The sequence below is a fragment of the Ostrea edulis genome, chromosome 2, assembly GCF_947568905.1.
Source record: "Ostrea edulis chromosome 2, xbOstEdul1.1, whole genome shotgun sequence".
Lineage (NCBI taxonomy): Eukaryota > Metazoa > Mollusca > Bivalvia > Ostreida > Ostreidae > Ostrea > Ostrea edulis.
In genome coordinates this window covers 29948158-29968624 of record NC_079165.1, presented here as the reverse complement: position 1 = coordinate 29968624, position 20467 = coordinate 29948158, and the positions used below count along the sequence as shown (strand labels likewise).

Below are 20467 nucleotides of genomic sequence, written 5' to 3'. Positions count from 1 at the left end.
AAGGGCATACACTACGCAACTGAAAACAAAATTAGTATTAGAAGAAGCAGAATATTCTATCCAATACCACAATTGTTGCACAAATCAGGCAGGTATAATGATTCATAGATTTACTGATAATGTTTACTCAAAATGAAGATTAAACAAGGTCATGTTCAGGATTTGCACGGTAATTACTTGAAATGCTGGTATGTCATTTCACTTTACCCTATGCAAGAATTCCATTGTATGCCCTTGCACTAGATTGATTGAGCATAAATTCACACGACACAGTATAGTGCATGACTCATTCAAACATCTGTGTAATCATTGTTTTACCGGTATTTTATACAACTTGATTGTGGAATATTGAAATCATATCAAAGATGATAGGTCTGCATTCTTATTTGCATCAGAACACCTCTACTGGACCTTAACTTTACATGTGTCATGTAATATTCCAAAACATTTATGTAAAGATGTACCAGGTTTTGTGTAAGAAGAACAACATAAATCTATTGCTATACAGTATATCACGATTTATTCTTAATTTCCTGTTTGTACTATTGATATCTCACTAAGGTGACATACCGGTGTGGTATGAACACATACAAGAGAGAAAAGTACACGTACATTTTGCTAAGATATAGTTTCACTTGTTTTTCTTGCAATGTTTTAATAAAACGTTGTGAAACTGAGACAGATTTGCATTAGTCCTCACACTGTTGGGGTCAAAATGAGTTCTGCATGCTCGGTATCCCTCTGATCGCAAAAAGCTCAGCAACTTTCTCATTCTGCAAAACATAACAATAAAGCAGCTAACATGAAATTCGGACCTGATTATTAGATGTATGGCAATAGGTGTGATATTGCATGGAAGGCCATAAAATCCCACACAGACACACTTCAATTTAATGAATGTTATTTTGTTGAATTTTTGGAAATTGTCAAAATAGGCTCAAATTATATATACCCATCAAAAAAGGCTATACAGTATTTGATACCAAAATCACGATACATGTACTCAATGCCAAAGCTAGCTGCAGAGTTGTAGCTTTCTGGGGGAAATCTTGTGGAGAATATTATTACATATAATGTGTCATGAAATGTAATACGGTGGTAAGACAATGGATGCATGATGCCACGGTCTACATTTTGGTGTCACAATGCACCTAAGTGGCAGATCTAAATCAGAAGTTGAAGGGTGAATTTTGCATGCATGTGACAATGAAAATCAATGAAATTCATTATTGTAAACATGTCTATGAAAACATTTGACATCAAATGATCATAATCAACTTGATGCATTTTAGGTTTGTGAATGAATTTCAATATATCATTATAACAACAAAGAAACAAGAGGCCCAGGGGCCTTATAGGTCACCTGAGTATCATGTAACAACCTTCCAATGTTTGAATTAGGTTTGTGTTTAAATATAAGAATTTTACTTTTGGATGGAAGAAACATTGAATAGCTATGTGGTCAGCCCCGCCTTTGCACCAGAACCCCTGACCCAGGGGCCATAAATTTCAGTTTTGAAAGAAGCATCCTTGATCATCATTATCATACTATTAGTTTGTCTACTTAATACCCATCAGCAGAGGAGAAGATTTTCAAAGAAATAAAATGCATTTTCACTATATGATCAATAGGGCTCCACCCTAATACCAGAACCCCTGACCCAGGGGCCATGAATTTCACAATTTTGAAAGAGGCATCCTTGCTCATCATAACCATGCTATTGGTTTGTCTACTTAATACCCAAGGACAGAGAAGAAGATTTTCAAAGAAATAATGCATTTTCACTATATGACTTATAGAGCCCCACCCTAGCAACAGAACCCCTGATCCAGGGGCCATGAATTTCACAATTTTTAACAAGAGGTACTGTGAGCAATGCTCACTAAGAATACCCCCCGCTTACCCCAATCTCCCAAAGGGTGTTGGTAATAGGTATAAACTACCTCTTTTCTGAGTGTTGCTACTTCGATGTCCAGTGCGCATGACCTTTGACCTTTTGACCCCAAAATTGATAGGGAACATCTTCATCCCATGGGTAGTCCATATGTATGATATGGTGACTGTAGGTGGAAAGGATAACGCTTTAGAGCCCGGAAACCATATTGCTACTTCAATGTCCAGTGCGCTTGACCTTTGACCCCAAAATTGATAGGGAACATTTTCATCCTATGGGTAGTCCATATGTATGATATGGTGACTGTAGGTGGAAAGGATGACACTTTAGAGCCCGGAAACCATATTGCTACTTCGATGTCCAGTGTGCTTAACCTTTGACCTTTTGACCCCAAAATCGATAGGGAACATCTTCATCCCATGGGTAGTCCATATATATGATATGGTGACGGTAGGTGGAAAAGATAATGCTTTAGAGCCCGGAAACCATTGCGTCTACAGACGGACAACCCGATTCCAGTATACCCCCCCCCCCCCCCCCCCCCCCCCCCACAACTTGTTGCAGGGGGTATAAAGAGGCATCCTTGCTCATCATTACCATGCTATTAATTTGTCTACTTAATACCCAGAGACAGAGAAGAAGATTTTCAAAGAATTTCTACACTTTCACTATATGACCAATAGAGCCCCACCCTAACACAAGAACCCCTGCCCCAGGGGCCATGAATTTCACAATTTTGGTAGAGGGCTCAACGATCATTATAATTATGCCCACAGCTTGGCTTCTTGATGTCCAGGAGTAAAGAAGAAGATTTTTTAAAATTACACTCATTTTGATGGTTTTTGCCCCACCCCTCAGGCCCCAGGGGGGCAGGGACCACGAATTTCACAATTTTTGTTCCCCTCCACCCACAGATGCTATATGCCAAAATTGGTTGAAATTGGTTCAGGGGTTCCAGAGAAGAAGCTGAAAATGTTCAAATGTTAACGCACAACGAACGACGACGGACAAAAACAGATAGCAATAGGTCACCTGAATGAATTCAGGTGACCTAAAAAAAAGAGGGGGGATAAAAAATGTAGAAATTTATTTACCATTTTGTGAATACTGAATTAGTTGATATTTGTATTAAATCAAAGCACAGTCATTGTTGTTACTCTCTGTACAAGGGGATTTTAAAATAAATTCAGGATAATTGCAATGTACCGCCTTGCCATCTAAACTAGTCATTTTTAATTATTTTGATAATATACTATTGTGCAGTTTTCAGTACACTACAGATTTCCCATTTTCTTTTAAATCAAATATCATAATTCCATTGGTAGAAAGTACTAAAAACAAGAGGCCCATGCGCCACATCGCTCACCTGAGTCACCTTGGCCCATATCTGAAGACTTTCCATATATATTTGCATGTAAAACCTTAGTCCCTATTATGGCCCAAACTACCCTTTGTAAACTTGAATCTACACAATGTCAGAAAGCTTTCATGTAAATGTCAATTTCTTTGGCCCTATGGTTCTTGAGAAGAAGATTTTAAAGCTTTTTCCTATATTTGTATGTAAAACTTTGACCCCTCCCCCTATTTGTGGCCCCATCCTACCCCCCGGGGGCCATGATTTGAACAAACTTGAATCTGCACTATGTCAGAAAGTTTTCTTGTAAATATCAGCTTTTCTGACTCGGTGGTTATTGAGAAAAAGATTTTAACTATATATTTGTATGTAAAACTTTGATCCCCCTTGTGGCCCCATCCTACCCCCGGGGGCCATGATTTGAACAAACTTGAATCTGCACCATGTCAGAAAGTTTTCATGTAAAAATCAGCTTTTCTGGCTCAGTGGTTCTTGAGAAGAAGATTTTTAAAGATTTTTCCTATATATTTGTATGTAAAACTTTGATCCCCCCTTGTGGCCCCATCCTACCCCCGGGGGCCATCGTTTTAACAATTTTGAATCTGCACTATATCAGGAAGCTTTCATGTAAATATCAGCTTTTCTGGCACAGTGGTTCTTGAGAAGAAGATTTTTAAAGATTTTCCCTATATATTTGTATGTAAAACTTTTATTCCCCTTGTGGCCCCATCCGACCCCCGGGGGCCATGATTTTAACAAACTTGAATCTGCACTATGTCCGAAAGCTTTCATGTAAATCTCAGCTTTTCTGGCTCAGTGGTTCTTGAGAAGAAGATTTTTAAAGATTTTTCCTATATATTTGTATGTAAAACTTTGATCCCCTATTTTGGCCCCATCCGACCCCCGGGGGCCAGGATTTTAACAATTTAGAATCTGCACTATATCAGGAAGCTTTCATATAAATCTCAGCTTTTCTGGCTCAGTGGTTCTTGAGAATAAGATTTTTCCTATATATTTGTATGTAAAACTTTGATCCCCTATTGTGGCCCCATCCGACCCCCGGGGGCCAGGATTTTAACAATTTAGAATCTGCATTACCTAATAAAGCTTATTTATAAATTTCATCTTTTCTGGCCAAGTGGTTCTTGAGAAGATTTTTTAATGACCCTATTCTATTTTTACCTTTTCTTGATTATCTCCCCTTTGAAGGTGGCCTGGCCCTTTATTTTAACAATTTAGAATTCCCTTTACCTAAGGATGCTTTGAGCCAACTTTGGTTGAAATTAGCAGTGGTTTTTGAGAAGAAGTCAAAAATGTTAAAAGTTTACAGACGGACGGACGCCAGAATACGGGTGATCAGAAAAGCTCACTTGAGTTTTTAGCTCAGGTGAGCTAAAAAAAAATGGGATCGAACTAGTTTGCAAGAAACGCACATTCATTGTCGCAAATGGAAGCAATGGCATTTTCAATAGAAATGTAGGTGAAAAGATTTCGTGAATGTAAATATATACATGTGGATGCACTTGCTCTAAACGTAGCTCTGTCTACATCTTGGCAAGGTGCTGGGGACCAAAAGTTTTATTCATTATAAATTTAATTTGTTTTATTCAATAAGTTCATAATATGCTTTAAAACTTGATAAGTTATGAAAATCATTTCGCTGTATTAAAGTGTAAAATTCATTATAAGCATGTTCACTGTAACTGTGTTTTACTGTATCTCTCTTAGTTAAGTAAACTACCCCTCTGTAGTATGCTGGCTAGTCTGTAACAGGAGTACATCTGTATGTGTTCACTTAGTACTTTGGAATGAGTACATCTGTATGTGTACACTTAGTACTTTGGAATGAGTACATCTTTATGTGTAAACTTACTTTGGAATTTGTACATCTTTGAATTTCCTTTTGTGGATGTTGATATAAAATGGTGGGTGGGCAACAATAGAGTCGGGAGAGGTGCCTAATTTTGGTTTTTTAAAGCTGGGTTCTTCAGTATCATCATTGTGTAATGCTTCGTTTGTCTCCGAGACATCTGAACTAGAACAAATGGCCTCTTCCTGTATACCCAATAGGACTCGTTGTAATTGGTCACTTAATTCTGGTAATCCTTCCGATGGCCTCAGTAAATTGGATATAAAAGTGGCATCAAATATACTCCCAGACCTAGACAGATAGAAAATGTGTGAATAGGCTTACAGAAAACTTCTCTGTAAATTTAGAATCAGAGAACTTTAAATCTTGATAGATAAAAAAAATTGTTCACAGTTATACTGCTCAGTGACAAAGTTAATCTTAATAAAGTGCTCGTCTCTGTGAGAGACGAATCTATAGACTGTTTTGCATGTTTTTATCAGAGATCTGAGAAAAGCACCTAAAATTTCAAAACATTACATCTACAATTACAAAGGTTCCCCAAGTAAAATCTTTGTATGCAAAGTAATTTTTCCATTTTAATATCTGTTAAAGCTTAAATCATGCAGGTAAAATGTTTCTCTTCGTGACCTCATCTTTGATTTTACTATATTTTGATGAAATCATACAGAGAGAGACTGAGGATAGAACCTGGAACCTTTGGCACAACACTCCAGTGCTCTACCAATCGAGCTAAAGGGTTAACCCACAAGCCAGAACTAGTAGGAAGGTCATGTATCTAGTACTACCACATTGTCCCTCTCCTGAGAGAGAGAGAGGCATCCTGACTCTCTCGGAGTGCCGATGTCTGTAAGGGTAAAGTTCTGGGAGCAATCACTCACCCACCAGAAATTACCTGGGTGCAAAATGTAACAGAGACTGGTATACACCTCTGCTGAGAATTGAACCCAGAACCTCTGACACGACAGTCCAGTGCTCTACTGATCGAGCTGAACCTCTGACACGACACTCCAGTGCTCTACTGATCGAGCTGAACCTCTGACACGACACTCCAGTGCTCTTCTGATCAAGCTGAACCTCTGACACGACAGTCCAGTGCTCTACTGATCAAGCTGAACCTCTGACACGACAGTCCAGTGCTCTACTGATCGAGCTGAACCTGACACGACAGTCTAGAGAACCTCGAACCTTGAATAAATATTTCTCTCCAATCTATGGTGTCTCTTTATACATTTTTCATGTTTCAGGAAGCTTAGATACACGTGTCATTATCACAGAACACTAATTTATCCACGTTTTAAAAAATGTCTTATCCCACCGATTCATTGTACATGTATAGTAGTTGTAAATTCTATTGTAAAACTGGTCCCTGGAACCAATTACACACCACATTGGTCCTAGTATGACAGCCGTTCTTCCAGGCATTTCTTTGTGACAGGAACACTGTAACATGTGGTGGGGATTTTCTGTAAGCAGAATATGTTTTATACTTAATGACACAGTGAAATGGATGCCGATGGACAGTTGGTTGAAGGTCAAATTTAAACCTATGATAGAATTTCCGATTCTCATCAAATTGAATTCTTGAAAACAAAGAATTAGCCAGTCTTGGAAAGAATTTAGAAATCCATAACAAAAGTTCCACAAAGCAGGCATGCCCTCGGAATGTAGGCAATCAGTAAATGTAAATTTTTTCTATGAAGTCCAATAGTGACCTTGACCTTTTAACTCCAAAATCAATAGGTTTCTTACCCTCTTGATAACAAAGCTACATGTGAAGTATCAAATCAATGGAGCAAAAAATCGCTAAAACGCATCAAAGATGCGTATGGCCGAGTTGCAGTTTGGAAAGTTATGTACGTTTGCATTCACAAAGTAAAAACATGCACACATTTAATATAGTTTATAAGTATGAAGCTTTGAATGGCCACAATAGGTATTTAGTGTGATCTTGACCTTTGGCCTTTGGATTTCAAAAACAACATGAATCTTGAATGTCATCAGGATTTGAAGTCTGATAAACATGCACCAGCAAGTACATGTATAAAAGTTAGAGACAAGCTCAAATCTACAGTATATAGTGAAAAAGAGACCTTGACCTTTGAGCTTTTGACCTCAAAATAAATAGGAACCTTCCTCTTTTGGATGTGATCAAAATATGCAAGTCTGACAAAGATGCACCAAGTAGTATGAAAGTTAGAGACCGGACAAGCTCAAATGTCTGGCATTTAGTGCCAAAGTTACCTTGACCTTTGACCTTTTGACCTCAAAACAAATAGGAACCTTCCTCTTTTGGATGTGATCATGTTATGTAAGTTTCACAAAGATGCCCCTAGTAGTATGAAAGTTAGAGACCAGATAAGCTCAAATCTATAGTATTTAGTGACCTTGACCTTTTGACCTCAAAATAAATATAAACCTTCCTCTTTTGGATGTGATCATGTTATGTAAGTCTCACAAAGATGCACCTAAAAGTATGAAAGTTAGAGACCGGACAAGCTAATTGTGGACGCTGCCCGACTGGATGCCCATCCTTCGCCAAATTAAAAGACGAGATTTGCTATGCAACTCAGCTAAAAATGTGGCCAAACAGTGTAGAATGTCAACAAACTTGGTCTTACACACACATACTCACCCACACAAACACACACAGTCACCCACACAAACACATACTCACCCACACATGAATGGTCCTGTTACTACATGTATATTCCCTCTCGCAATGAAGTGTGAGGAGATGATAAAGAATGCCCTGGCCCCACATCATCATTTCTAAGGTTAACAATTAACAACTTAATCCGATGTATATCATTTTATCCTTACCGACAGGGGTAAGGCCACTGGGTAAAAAGCATCGCTCCTCACAGATCTGACAGTACAGCTGGGTTTGAATTAGGTCAAGGGTTTTGTCAGCATGCTGTGGTCCCCTGCAAACCCTCATCACAATTAGAAAGGTATCCTCCACACATGCTGTCAGTAAAACATCCAGTCCTTTGTTGCATTTGGTTGCTGATCTTGTTGAGGAAAAAATATGGATAATTTTAAAAATAATCATTGTCAAACATGCTTTTGTTTGTTTATATTGTTTTGGGGTTTTTTTGTTGCTAAATATCTTCATTTGACATATCTATAGATATGAAGTATAACATGAAGTAATGATAATTCACATAAAAATAAATGACAAAAATGGTCATGATGATGCGATTATTTCAATTTTTACTTTTCACCTTTTTCTTATTGCAGTCTGAATGATTCTCTAGCAAAGAAATCAGATATAGCCAAACCTGACTGCACAACCAATAATAACTCTCACAGCCATCTCCCTCATGTAGTCTGTCTTCATCACGTGCGCGTGACAGTAACGTCGAATCACATTAGCCGTCCGAGTAAACTGAACTGAAATGTCCGATGAAGAAAGACACAACAAACCACTGTTTCGTAGATTACTAAATACAGAATCAAAGTAGTTTGTTATTTGGCCTTCTGGTTGAAGGAATCTGCAAAAGAATAAAGAAAACTTGCATAAAATGTATTATGGCCTTATGGACACATTTAAAGCTATATATGGCGTGTTAAGGTAGCGCCACCCCCAATTGATGTCATAGGTTTTTTATCTATTCTTTTTATTTTTATCTAATTAAACTTTGCAGATGTTAGAAATATATCTTTTGGAGGAATTTTATACCCTGGATGAAATTTAAAAAAAGGGGTCCTGGGATGGTCAATGGCACCAAATGTAATGTACATAGGAAAGTAGGAAATTTTGAGTTGGACCTAGAATTGAACCCAGTACCCTTGCATTACTAGTCATGTGCTCTAACCACTGAGCTACTCAGGTCAATATTCATGGTCCCTATAAATCTAATTATTACACTAGAATGAATATGGATGAGCTTTTTCATTTTTTCCCCACATTTTCACCTGTCAGTTCCAGGAGCTGGTCTATGCTGTGCAACCAACTGTAACTGGAAGGGGGGAAATGCAATGAAAACCAGACACAGTTAGAATCCTGGTCTGGTCCATTACATTTTCTCCCTTTCTGTTCAAATTAGAAGTAAAACTATATTGTTACTTATAGCGTCAACAAGATTCATTCGATTTTTGTGACCCTGGTCTTTGTCACATTTTCACCTAAAAAATCAATAGTTACACTTCTCTCTTTATCTGATATATCTTAACAAGCATGAGACTAAAAAAAAAATGGAGTGATAATATATAATGTAGATGGTGTCCAAAACAATGGTACATGTACATTCAATAACTGGTTGTGACCTTGATCTATGATCTTTTGAATTCTTTCTCCACTTACCACCTATCTCTATAGCAAGTTTGAAACGAAGGTTTGGGAGAGAGCATACATAGGGAGAGGGCCTACAGGCTATGCCTGTTGCCCGATCCTTTTGGGTTTCTCATTAAAATATCTTTAAAATTAAGTATGAAACAGACACCCAGAATGGTACTTACTAAACATGTATGCATGACCGGTCATGGTAACTCAGTGGTAGTGTTTGTTTCATAACCGGGAGGTTACGAGTCCAAGCCCCACTCGTGCCATGCCCGCGCCAAAACATAGTGATTGCTCCTTTGCCAAACCCTTGGCATTTAGAAGTGAAAATCATGGGTCTTTTGGATATGACCTTAAAAACCGAAGTCTTGTGTTGTGGCAGGCATTAGCACATTAAAGAACCCTCACTGATAAAGCTGTTAGTGCTACACATAGGTTTAAATTTGTGGTACTCCACCTACAACTGGTGAGTGGTGGTGTCTCAATATGAGGGAACATTTTTTGATGGGACGTACAACAAACATTAAACATCTATGGTGTCTTCAACATCATTACAGTCAATCACTAACTGTGACCTTGACATATGACCTTTTGACCCTAAAGTCAAATAGGATATTTCTCCCTTCACCTGCTATCTCTTTAGAATTCATGAAACCAAAAACTGGTCAGGAATAATATTCTATAAATGGTGTCTACAAAGACCTAACATCATAGCTAACTGTGACCTTGACCTTTGATCCATAAATTAATAGAGATCTTCCTCTTCTCACCTTTTACATGTACTGCCACAAATACGAGACCAGCATCTAAAGTACGGTTTAGTATTTTTCATATGGTGTTTACAGCAATTTTCTAAACACATGCAGAGGCAAGTTGCTATATATATACTCCTGCAACTATGTTGTGAGGGAGTTGTAAAAAATTCTGACTTCAGTAAGAAACCAAATAATACACACATGAAATCAAAGGCTTCTAGATGTAGCAGAGCATTCAATGGACACCGACATACGTGAACTTCCTTGTTTTTCTGCTCCAGCTCAACATCACCTGGTTGTCTTTCAAATGAAAGAGTAAATTCAGAACACTGAAAATCAGAGGCTTTACAGTTTCTCTGTACGTCATCCAATGCTTTGTTCTGTCCGATGACTACAGTAAGCGTTGTTGGAAAGTGCCTCTTCCATTGCAATCCAGCAACACCTGCATGGGTAAACCAATTTTTAATAGTGAAATATAGTTACTATTTAAGAATAATATTTTAAGCAAACATGATGTTATGAACTGAAGTTGCTCTGCTGGCATATTCCATGATGTACATTAGCAAGTCCTTGTACAAAAACTTGTCACATATAGACCAAATTATATTTATTTCATCACAATTGGTATAGTATCTATCATAGCAAGCTCAACAAGCAACCTCTCGAGATTAGGACAGAGAAAATTTGAATCTGCACATATGCCTGACAAATTTTCAATGTCGAAATAAAAAACATTCCCATAATCTTAACAACTGTCCAATATTGATCTCACAGAGTTACATTTTACTGGTAATGTGTTTGTGATAATAATAGCTATTAAGGTAGGGGTCTATATACCATACCAAACTCTAATCTCCTGCACAATGCAAATTGCCAACGTTAATTAGGCCTAATAGAATAGAATACTTTATTTTTAATTAAGAGTCCAAAATAGACAAACATGAGATGATTACAACAATGAAAAGAACTGATTCATTGTATCTTGTTTAACGTCTCTCTCAAGAATTTTCACTCATATGGAGACGTCACCAAGACTGGTGAAGGGCTTCAAATTTAGACCTTTGCTCGGCACTTACAGCCATTGAGCAGTGAGGGTTCTTTAGTGTGCCACACCTACTGCAACACTCGTTTTTAAGGTCATCTCCAAGGACACGTGATATTCACTCCTGATGCTGAGCGTTTGGCGATGGAACTATCATTACCTGTTTTAACGACTTAGGTCTGTCGCTGCCATGATTCGAACCCAGGGCCTTCCACATGTGGGACAAATGCTCTAACCTCTAGACCACTGCGACGGTACCAATGACGAGAAAAGATGCCAAACGATAGAATATGCATATTAATCAATTACAATAGATGACAAGGCATACTCAAGAACACATAATTCTTTTATAAATCTCATACATGCATATATATTGCTATATCATGTTATTTTTAATATATCCGCCCGCAAGATCAAGAATTTCTTTCTCTTCTGTGTTGAGTAGCCAAAATAGTTTTTGTTCATTATCTAAATGTATAATGATTTATTTTGAAATGTACTGGGGCAAGATGACAGATGTGACATTATGGTTGGTCTATGATTTGATGTCATAGAACAAGATGATTGTTTCGTGCAACTAAAAATACAAATGGCTTTAGTTTTCTGCATCAAAATAGCAGATGCTCAAGTCAATTTTCCAGTTTTCAGATGTCAACTTTTTGGTATATCTAGTGATATGTGAAACAAAGTGACAGCCCCCTCCCCCTGCGCTCGCCCTAACGGTAGCACCGTCAACATACTAAATCAAATTATACATATAACCATTACGTCTGTTAATCAGGTTGGGAACACTTCCCCTATAGCGAGATATTCTCGCTAAAGCGCGATTATCCCTCTTTAGCGAGAAATAAACATTACCATAAACAGGAGTTTTGGCGTCTTTATTGAAAATAATGGCAAATCCCGTGCAACGCTGAATAAGTGCGACACGCACTCAACATGATACTATGAAATTGACAACATAGTAATGAAATTGCATATCAAAGTTGCTGCGTAAGAGGGAAGCAGTCTGAAATCCAATACACATCGTGAGTGTTTTTGTTTTGATTCGTATATTTGCAGAAGTATCAAACATTTTAGCACTTTTTCTTCTTTTCACGTGAATCACGAAAAGATGTACTCCGCGGGTGTTTTTCTCTGTTGTACGCGATATATTTATTCTCGCTAGAGAGGGATAATCGCGTTTTAGCGAGAATATCTCGCTATAGGGGAAGTGTTCCCAACCTGTTAATGTTATGTGTCAAGTCCCTGTAGTCCTTGTTTGTTTTGTTTTTTTACGTTACCTCCTTCACTCTGTAAATCCGCACAAACTATTTGTTTCGTAGACAATGATGATTTGTGGTAAAGAATGCGCAGTAAACATTCCCTGAAAAACACACAAACATGAAATGATTGCGTTTTCTTACGACGGTTCGAATTTACTCATCTTACAAATCAATATACCCGAAATCAAAAAATTTCTGAATACCTTATGACTTTAGACCTACGATTGTGAATCTTCCTCGCCTGTTTTTCATTTGGATCTGTTTCAACAGTCACGGTAATGTCATATTCAACAAATTGCGTCATTTCGAATTTTCTAACAGATCCAACGTCGCAGCATTATTTCATCTTTTCTTATCTTTCATACACAGAAGAATCACTTGTACAACTAGCACCAAGTTGATTCGCACTAATATAACATATAGGTTTATTAAAATGTCATTTTATAAAAGAACATGCCATGGAGATGAGAACTATTAATTAATTGCAACATCATTGATTTTTACATATTCAAAGCTCAACCTTGTAAGTTGTAATGATTTAAGTGGATACTGATTTTGTAATTTTTAAACGATTTGCTAAGTACTGTCATTCGTTGCAATTTATTCTAGTGATACCTACGTATACACTTTGTAGACCCAAACATCAACGGTTTGAACAGTTGTAATGTCAAACCAGGCACTATAGGGGAGGGAGGCTGTCCTCATCTCCTTTTGGTGACGTACAGTATCCGGAGGTGGGGTGGTGGTTGTTTTGTTTTGGGTTTTTCCCCCACTTACAAAGTTGATTATTTTCTATGCGTTATAACTTTGCAAAAGTTTCACGTTATGATGATGCGTTTATTTTTATTTTTACTTTTCACTTTTTTACGCGAAAATTGTGCGTTATAAATAGCGCGAAAAAAATTCAGCTACGAAAATTAGTTCAATGGGCTTTCGTAATTTTCACATCAAAGGTAAAGAATTAATATTGCCCCCCCCCCCCCAACCTGTTTATGTTAGTACCCCACCCCACCCCCACCCGGGGAGACATTTTTCAACGTGGAATATTTCAATAGCATAAAATTGAAATACAGTATGTTTGATTTCAAGAGGACAATTTCATTTGTACAAAACATCTAGACTAGCACTCTAGAGAAAAAAGGTCTCGATTTTTCCAGAGGGCGGTCGTAAAGAACCCTTGAATATATGCTATCAAAATGTTTTAAATAACCTCGCCAGACCCTCATCTATGAAATACGAAAGCCTATTAGTATCATACAAACAATAAATTTACATTCCCCTATCTCGTAATTACGAGATCTTTTTCTCGTTATTACGAGATATTTATCTCGTAATTACGAGAAAAAGATCCCGTAATTACGAGATAATTATCTCGTTAAATATATTACGAGAAAAGATCTCGTAGTTTCGAGATAATTATCTTGAAATTACGAGAAAAATATGTAAATATTGGTCACATGGTATCTTTCTTTATATGAGCTCTCCTCTCCTCATTCCGTTAGTGTGTTTTGGATGCTGTTTTAAATATAAGAAATCACTTTCCATTCAAAGCATGCCAAGTAGACCAATAGAATTTTTAGAAAGTTAACTTACCGAGCGAAAGTTTATTCATGCATTTAAGGTACAAAGGAAAGAAAACGACGATTTATTATTGTAGGTTTCTGCGCTATCAGTTAATTAAATCAATTAAATTTTACAAGTTTTACGATGACATAAGCTAATAATAAGGTTAAACTATCATAATGCTTATTGTAACTGTGTATGAATTTGAAAGTTCAAGATTTTTGTAATACATATTGTCGTTTGGAACATATCATCGGCGACGATATGCACGTACCCTCTCGGTACATGTCCTTTGGTACATATACTACATATTGTCGCCGATGATAATATGCGCCGAGACAAGGCATATTTTTTGCATCACGGTACATACTGTCGTCGGAGACAATAGATCATTTGAATATATTGTCGCCGGCCGCAATAGGTGGGAGGGGGGGGGGTGAGATAACTATAGGTATCTCTGTAGAGAATATTTAGCTGTGATTAGATGCTGAATTGTTAAATGCAACTGAATATTTGGAATTATTGTACGATTCCAATACCATTTTCAATGGAGGCCGTGATCGCCTTTTTGTTAATCTCATTAAATTATTACATGTTTGACTTGTTTCATTTAATATATTGATAAATTTCAATTTAAAATATCTATAATATGTAAATATCATATTTTAACAAACCACTATTTAGCGCTTTAAATGTATGCATCTTTTGGCTTAACTTTCTTAGTAACATTCATGTACAGGGATTAATGCCATAGCTCTCTCTCTCTCTCTCTCTCTCTCTCTCTCTCTCTCTCTCTCTCTCTCTCTCTCTCACACGCGTACTCAATCTCTTAAAGGGACTGGTTCACGATTTTTGATAAAAATATTTTTCATTTCTGATGTTAAACATTAAAAAAATAACTCATTTAATATGGACAGCCAAAATTTTTTGACTTTCTGAATGCAAGAATAAAAGCAATATTTTAGCCTTAGATCTGTGTTATGTAAACAAAGACTTGAGTCTTTTTATGTATACAAACAGGTGAAATATTTGTAATATAAAGCATCTTAATTTTGCATTGTCACAAATTTTAACTTTTAGATGACACATTTACCCCAAAAATGCTTGAAATGTGAAAGATATAATAAATTCAGATCGATATCCATTTCTTTTAAAAATTTCGTAAACGATAACATACCGCAATCTCTGTTTACAAAACAAATAATAAACTCTCTAAAATGAGCTCCTGTGATAATGTATAACCTTAATTTTTATGTGAACCAATACGAAATGATTTGATCATTAAAGATATATGATGGCAATGATCAATAAAAAAGAAAAATATTGTACACATTTGAGTATATAGTCTAGATTTGTAAAAATAAAATAGATAAATAAAAATCCAAACTTAGTTCAATAAGTCTCATCCCTACATGTAGATAAGTACCTGATGCTACATGTACATCTAATAATGGTGAGGGTTTTTGTCGGTACATATTGTAGAAGGAGTCATGTAACAACTCTATCTACATATATACAGGTTTCACACCTCCAGTTTACAATCCTTTGAATTGGAGATCAAAACCACCGTAATAAAACAAGAATAAACACCTTTTGATCTGACAAATTTTGAAAACATGAAAATAGACGTATAAATATTTTGGTTCTAATGATATTAGTCTTTGATTATTGTATAACCCGATGAAAGAAATAGAACCCACAAGAAATGTGCGTAAACATATGCATTTCATATTTCTTAAAAGTGTGATTATGACCGGAACTAAACTTACGCGGACCGGAACGTAAATGATAACCCGGAACGAAAATTATAGGTATTTAGCATTCCTAAATCATGCGACACCGGACGACAAAATGTACCGTCACACACACTTTGAATAAGATCATTTCGATTTCCTGACCAATCAACAAACAGAGAATAGTGTCAAACGTTTCCAAGATTACCCATAAGTTGTGCAACTCGGCTTTATATCAATATTTTCTCGGAATTTCGAGATAATTATCTCGTAATTACGAGAAAAGATCTCGTAATTACGATATAATGGAATGTGATTTTTTTTTAATATGATACTAGAAGGCTTTCGTAGTACACACACAGAAAATGTTTCGTTTATAAAATGAGTGGGGCCCCGAAAGTAATAGGCACGTAGACCCCCCCCCCCTCCCCATTGACAATGATAATTATTTGATTTTTTCTCATGTAAATGAAGATATATTGGGTAGGGTGACTCCCCCACTCACCCGCACTATTTTTTAACAGTAGTACTGAATAACAAGATTGTAATCTTAAAAGTTCTAAGTCATGGGTTAAAACTATTTAGCGATATATGAGCTCTGCATCTTCACCCCCTTCCCATCGATTTAAGGAAATTAAGCTGGGGGATACAACACACACACACACACACACACACACACACACCCCTACGATTTGGGATTTTGAAGATCAGAGAAAGCTACGGTTCTTGTTTTAGCTTTTTATTTGCGTGTTAACAAATTTCTTTTTGACAAACACGTTAACTTCCAATCCCCCCCCCCCCCAACTTTGAAAATGTTTCTCGAGCATTTTATAGACTCTTGGAACGGGGAGGGGGGGGGGGGGCACTGTCCCTCTATCTGACTGGTCAAGCGATGCTCATGTATGTTTTATTAGAATGTAAAATGCATATGCATATACTGGGAAATTTGTAATTTGTCCCGTGGGGATCTGGGTTAGATTAGGTCCTCAGTACCCCTTGCTTGTCGTAAGAGGCGACTAAATGGGGCGGTCCTTCGGATGAGACCGCTAAAACCGAGGCCCTGTGTCACAGCAGGACCAATTTGGTATATAGTACTTATATCTATAATGTTTCAAAATCCTCTTTAAATCTATTGAGCTAAATGAGGTTGAATTCATCTCAAAGAAGAACAGGAAGGCCACTACCAAACCTTTAAATTAAATGCCCCCCGTAGTGGTTCCGACTCCAATGCAGGGCCAATATGGCGATGTGGTGTTAGTGTCTCTGATGTTTAAAGGTCTTCTTCACTTCAGCTGACAACGAATAACGAGAGACCCATGGGTCACATCTTACACCCTAGTCACCTTGGTTAAAACTGTTGTGATTTTTAAAGTTTGTGGTTTTTTGTTGGGTTTTTTTTTCAATCATTATTCCCATGAAAAATTTTGACCCCATGTTGTGGCCTACCTAGCCCCAAATGAAATGTTTTGTCATAAGGAATCTATATATACAAAATATGGTTCAGGAAATATTGCCTTGGTTAGTTTTTCTTAAAGGTAAATTGAACTCAGGGTGAAAATCAAAAGTTAAAACTTTTAATTTAAGAAAGTCTTATCACAAGAAATGAACGTAAGAAATATGGAAGTTCTATCTCTCACCACTAAAAACCTTATGTGCTTGGTTAAAGTTTCAGACAGACAGACAAGAACAATACACCAACCGACTTAATTACGGGGGCATACAAAAAGCTTGAATCCGCACAACTGTAGAACGTTTGCTGGTATGATTAAGTGTGGCCCTGCTATTGTTATGTATGCGAGGACGCGAGCGGATCTAACATCTAATCTTAATTAGATTGTTTAAATTGACCCCATCCTATTGTTGCCTATTCTTGTCTATCTCCTTACAGCATTGTCGGAATCCACGGATTTTCTCTCCGTTAAACTGGTTTGAATGCAGTTTAACGGAGAGAAAACCCGTGGGTTTCGACGATGCCCTTGCCCGTTCAGTGGGGACATGACCCATCATTTTAACAAACCTGAATTCCCTCCACCCAGGGATGATTTGTACCAAGTTTTATTGAATCTGGCCTAGTGGTTCTGGAGTAGAAATTAAGTGAAACTGAAAAAATGCAGGAATTATGGTCCAGATTACAATTGACTTTTATTATTTCTGGTTTATTTCTAGAAAAATATTTCTGCAAATGCATTATCGACATGAAAATTTTCCGGATTTACAATATACGAAGTATACGTCAGTATTGTCGGTATAAAATGAATCTTAAGTGTAGGTTCAGTATGTAAATTTATAACAAGGCATATGCATCTGCCTATATGCACAAGAAATTCATGGGATAATTTTTTTTTTATTGTCCATGAAAACAGGTTTTGGAAAATGAACTGTAACTGTATGTTTTTACCGTTAGGAAAATTTCAAAGAAGCATAGGCGGATTCAGGGATTTGTGAAAGGGGGTGGGTGGGTGTTCTAGCACTTAAAACTGTTCACAACCTCCACCCCTGTCCCATTTACACCCTTTGCGTGTGTACATAACATTTTAGGGAGATCTGATAATTACAAGGTAAGAAAGTTTTATTCACAATTTGTTAACATTTTAACCTCGGATGTAGATGCTTTTCCTTTTGACTGGAGCGAAGACAACTATGGATTGTTCCTCCGGTAAGGTTGATCTCCAGAGCTGCCAAGCATCTTATCGCTTGTAAAGGCCAAGGTGTATTGGCTGCACCTAAATGGACATCATCAATTTTCAGTCAACCATAATAAATAAAAACAGATCCTTCAAAGTGTAGAATATAAATGTTTTGCCAGAGGTTTACATCGAAACAGTGTTGTACGGTTCACATCGAAACAGTGTTGTTCACGAAGAAAAACTTCCATCCAGTGTTGTTGTTCTGAGATTAAACACAAAGAAATGTTTTATTAAAATTTACCCTTTTTTTAAGTATGGTACATATTTCCTGCATTAAAAAAACCCCACCGTGTTCATTATACAGACTGTTTTCACTCAGACTATGTCTTTATTCAACTATGTGAGTGCCTGGCATATAAGTTTGTGGACATATGTGCTATGTGTTTTTTACCCGTGTTACAGAATATATAAAGTATTTTGGGACCATTATGTAGGATTTTTCAAAGGTTTAGCTAGGTTTTGGGTGTTTTTTTTTGGGGGGGGGGTGTTGGTTTTTTATTTTTTGGTTGTGTTTTTTGTTTGTTTGTTTGTTCGTTTTTTGGTAGACACATAGATCCGCTACTTCGCAACGGAGAGAAGCAGGGCAACCTAGAGCTAGCTTGCGTGAAATAGCAAGAGAAAGCAATGCAGACAAAGTCGCAGAATGGTGCACACGATATCGTTTGGCGGCGTTGCTTAATTCATCCCCCCAGCATTTTGTGGAAGCATGAATTTCAAGAAGAATTTAAGATTTAAGAATATTTATTCGACCAATTTGGGCCTCCAGAGGAGCAGAATGATGTACATTGACAAAGTCCATCAAAATTATCAATTCATAATAAACACACAAAACAGATATTCATATAGTACAAGCATAGTTACTATGTTGCAGTAATCAACTTGCATCTTATACATGCACATAATTATATTGTACATGTATGTTGTTTTCTTGTTGTTTTCTTGTATTGAAAGTTGCAATTAAATATTGGCATAATAAAACAGCAGGATCTTCATTTGACATAACCAATGTAAACAGATCAGTATTGTTAAGCGGTACTAGGTTTATAAAGGTTTTAAATATCTTATTAAAAAATTCTTGTTTAGGCAATTCACTAGAATGGGGGGGGGGGGGGGGGGGGTGGGGGGGGGGGGGTGTTCAGAATTTGTTGTATGTTTGGTTTAGCTCTTGCAGGTTTCATAAGGTTTGATGAGCTGGTTTGAATTGGTTTTAAAATTATCGGACTTTTACCGTCACATGTAGAAACTGTTATCCCGAGAAGTAAGACGGGCAATTTTGAGGAGGTAACAAACTTTTCATTGCAATCTGAACAAACAGATACACGTGTCCTGTTGCGTGTCTTAAAAAATATATAAAGGTAGCGGAACTAGCAGAAGGAGGCGAGTTTTTGTTGAACAGAGCACTACAATAAAAAAAAAAAAAAAAAAAAAGGGTGGGGGGTGTACATAATTTAAGCTCTCGTAACAAACCAATTTCTTATTCTTGAGTGAGAAAATTGTTTTGAGCGTATTGGTGTAGATAAAAACAAGTTAGGACTTCATTCATTTGGAAGTGGTGGTGCAATTTCGAGGAGAACTCGTAAGTCGTAAGAATTTGCTTCTGATCCGTTTGTGTGTGTGTGTGTGTGTATATATATATATATATATATATATATATATATATATATATATTATATTATATTCAATAAAATGCGTTCAAGTCAAATCAACTTCGGCCGCAAACAACTCCGTTCCAAATAGGTTATTTGAAAGAAAAAAAAAATACATGGGGGATGGAAATTTTAAGAGTCTTTGAGTCAAAATGATATGAAAGTTGGATACTTACATGGGAACACATATGCATGTATACATTTAATACTCATTGTACATTTGATAAATGCATCATTCAAATTTATCAACACCGGTATATTATTTAATTCTAGGATAAATAAGACTGTTGATATGTATTTCTAATATTTTTGTCAGATACAAGTATCTCTTAAGAATATGTAACATCAATCTAATTAAAATTAGATGTTAGA

At 36.8% G+C, this 20467-nt stretch overlaps 1 protein-coding gene across 2 annotated transcripts; it reads right to left on the bottom strand.

Moving 5' to 3' along the window:
- Positions 1-501: 501 nt before the first annotated feature.
- Positions 502-12842, bottom strand: LOC125678876 (TRMT1-like protein). 2 transcript variants are annotated; one of them, XM_048917639.2, is made up of 8 exons: positions 12708-12842; positions 12485-12567; positions 10361-10601; positions 8404-8616; positions 7943-8133; positions 6507-6585; positions 5123-5410; positions 502-773 (listed from the first exon to the last, which is right to left on the bottom strand). In XM_048917639.2, the coding sequence occupies exons 1-8, from the start codon at positions 12716-12718 to the stop codon at positions 632-634; spliced, it is 1248 nt and encodes a 415-aa protein (XP_048773596.2). In that variant the 5' UTR covers positions 12719-12842; the 3' UTR covers positions 502-631. The 2 variants fall into 2 exon arrangements, with proteins under 2 accessions (XP_048773596.2, XP_048773595.2); XM_048917638.2 differs by having other exon boundaries at positions 12670-12836.
- Positions 12843-20467: the final 7625 nt, after the last annotated feature.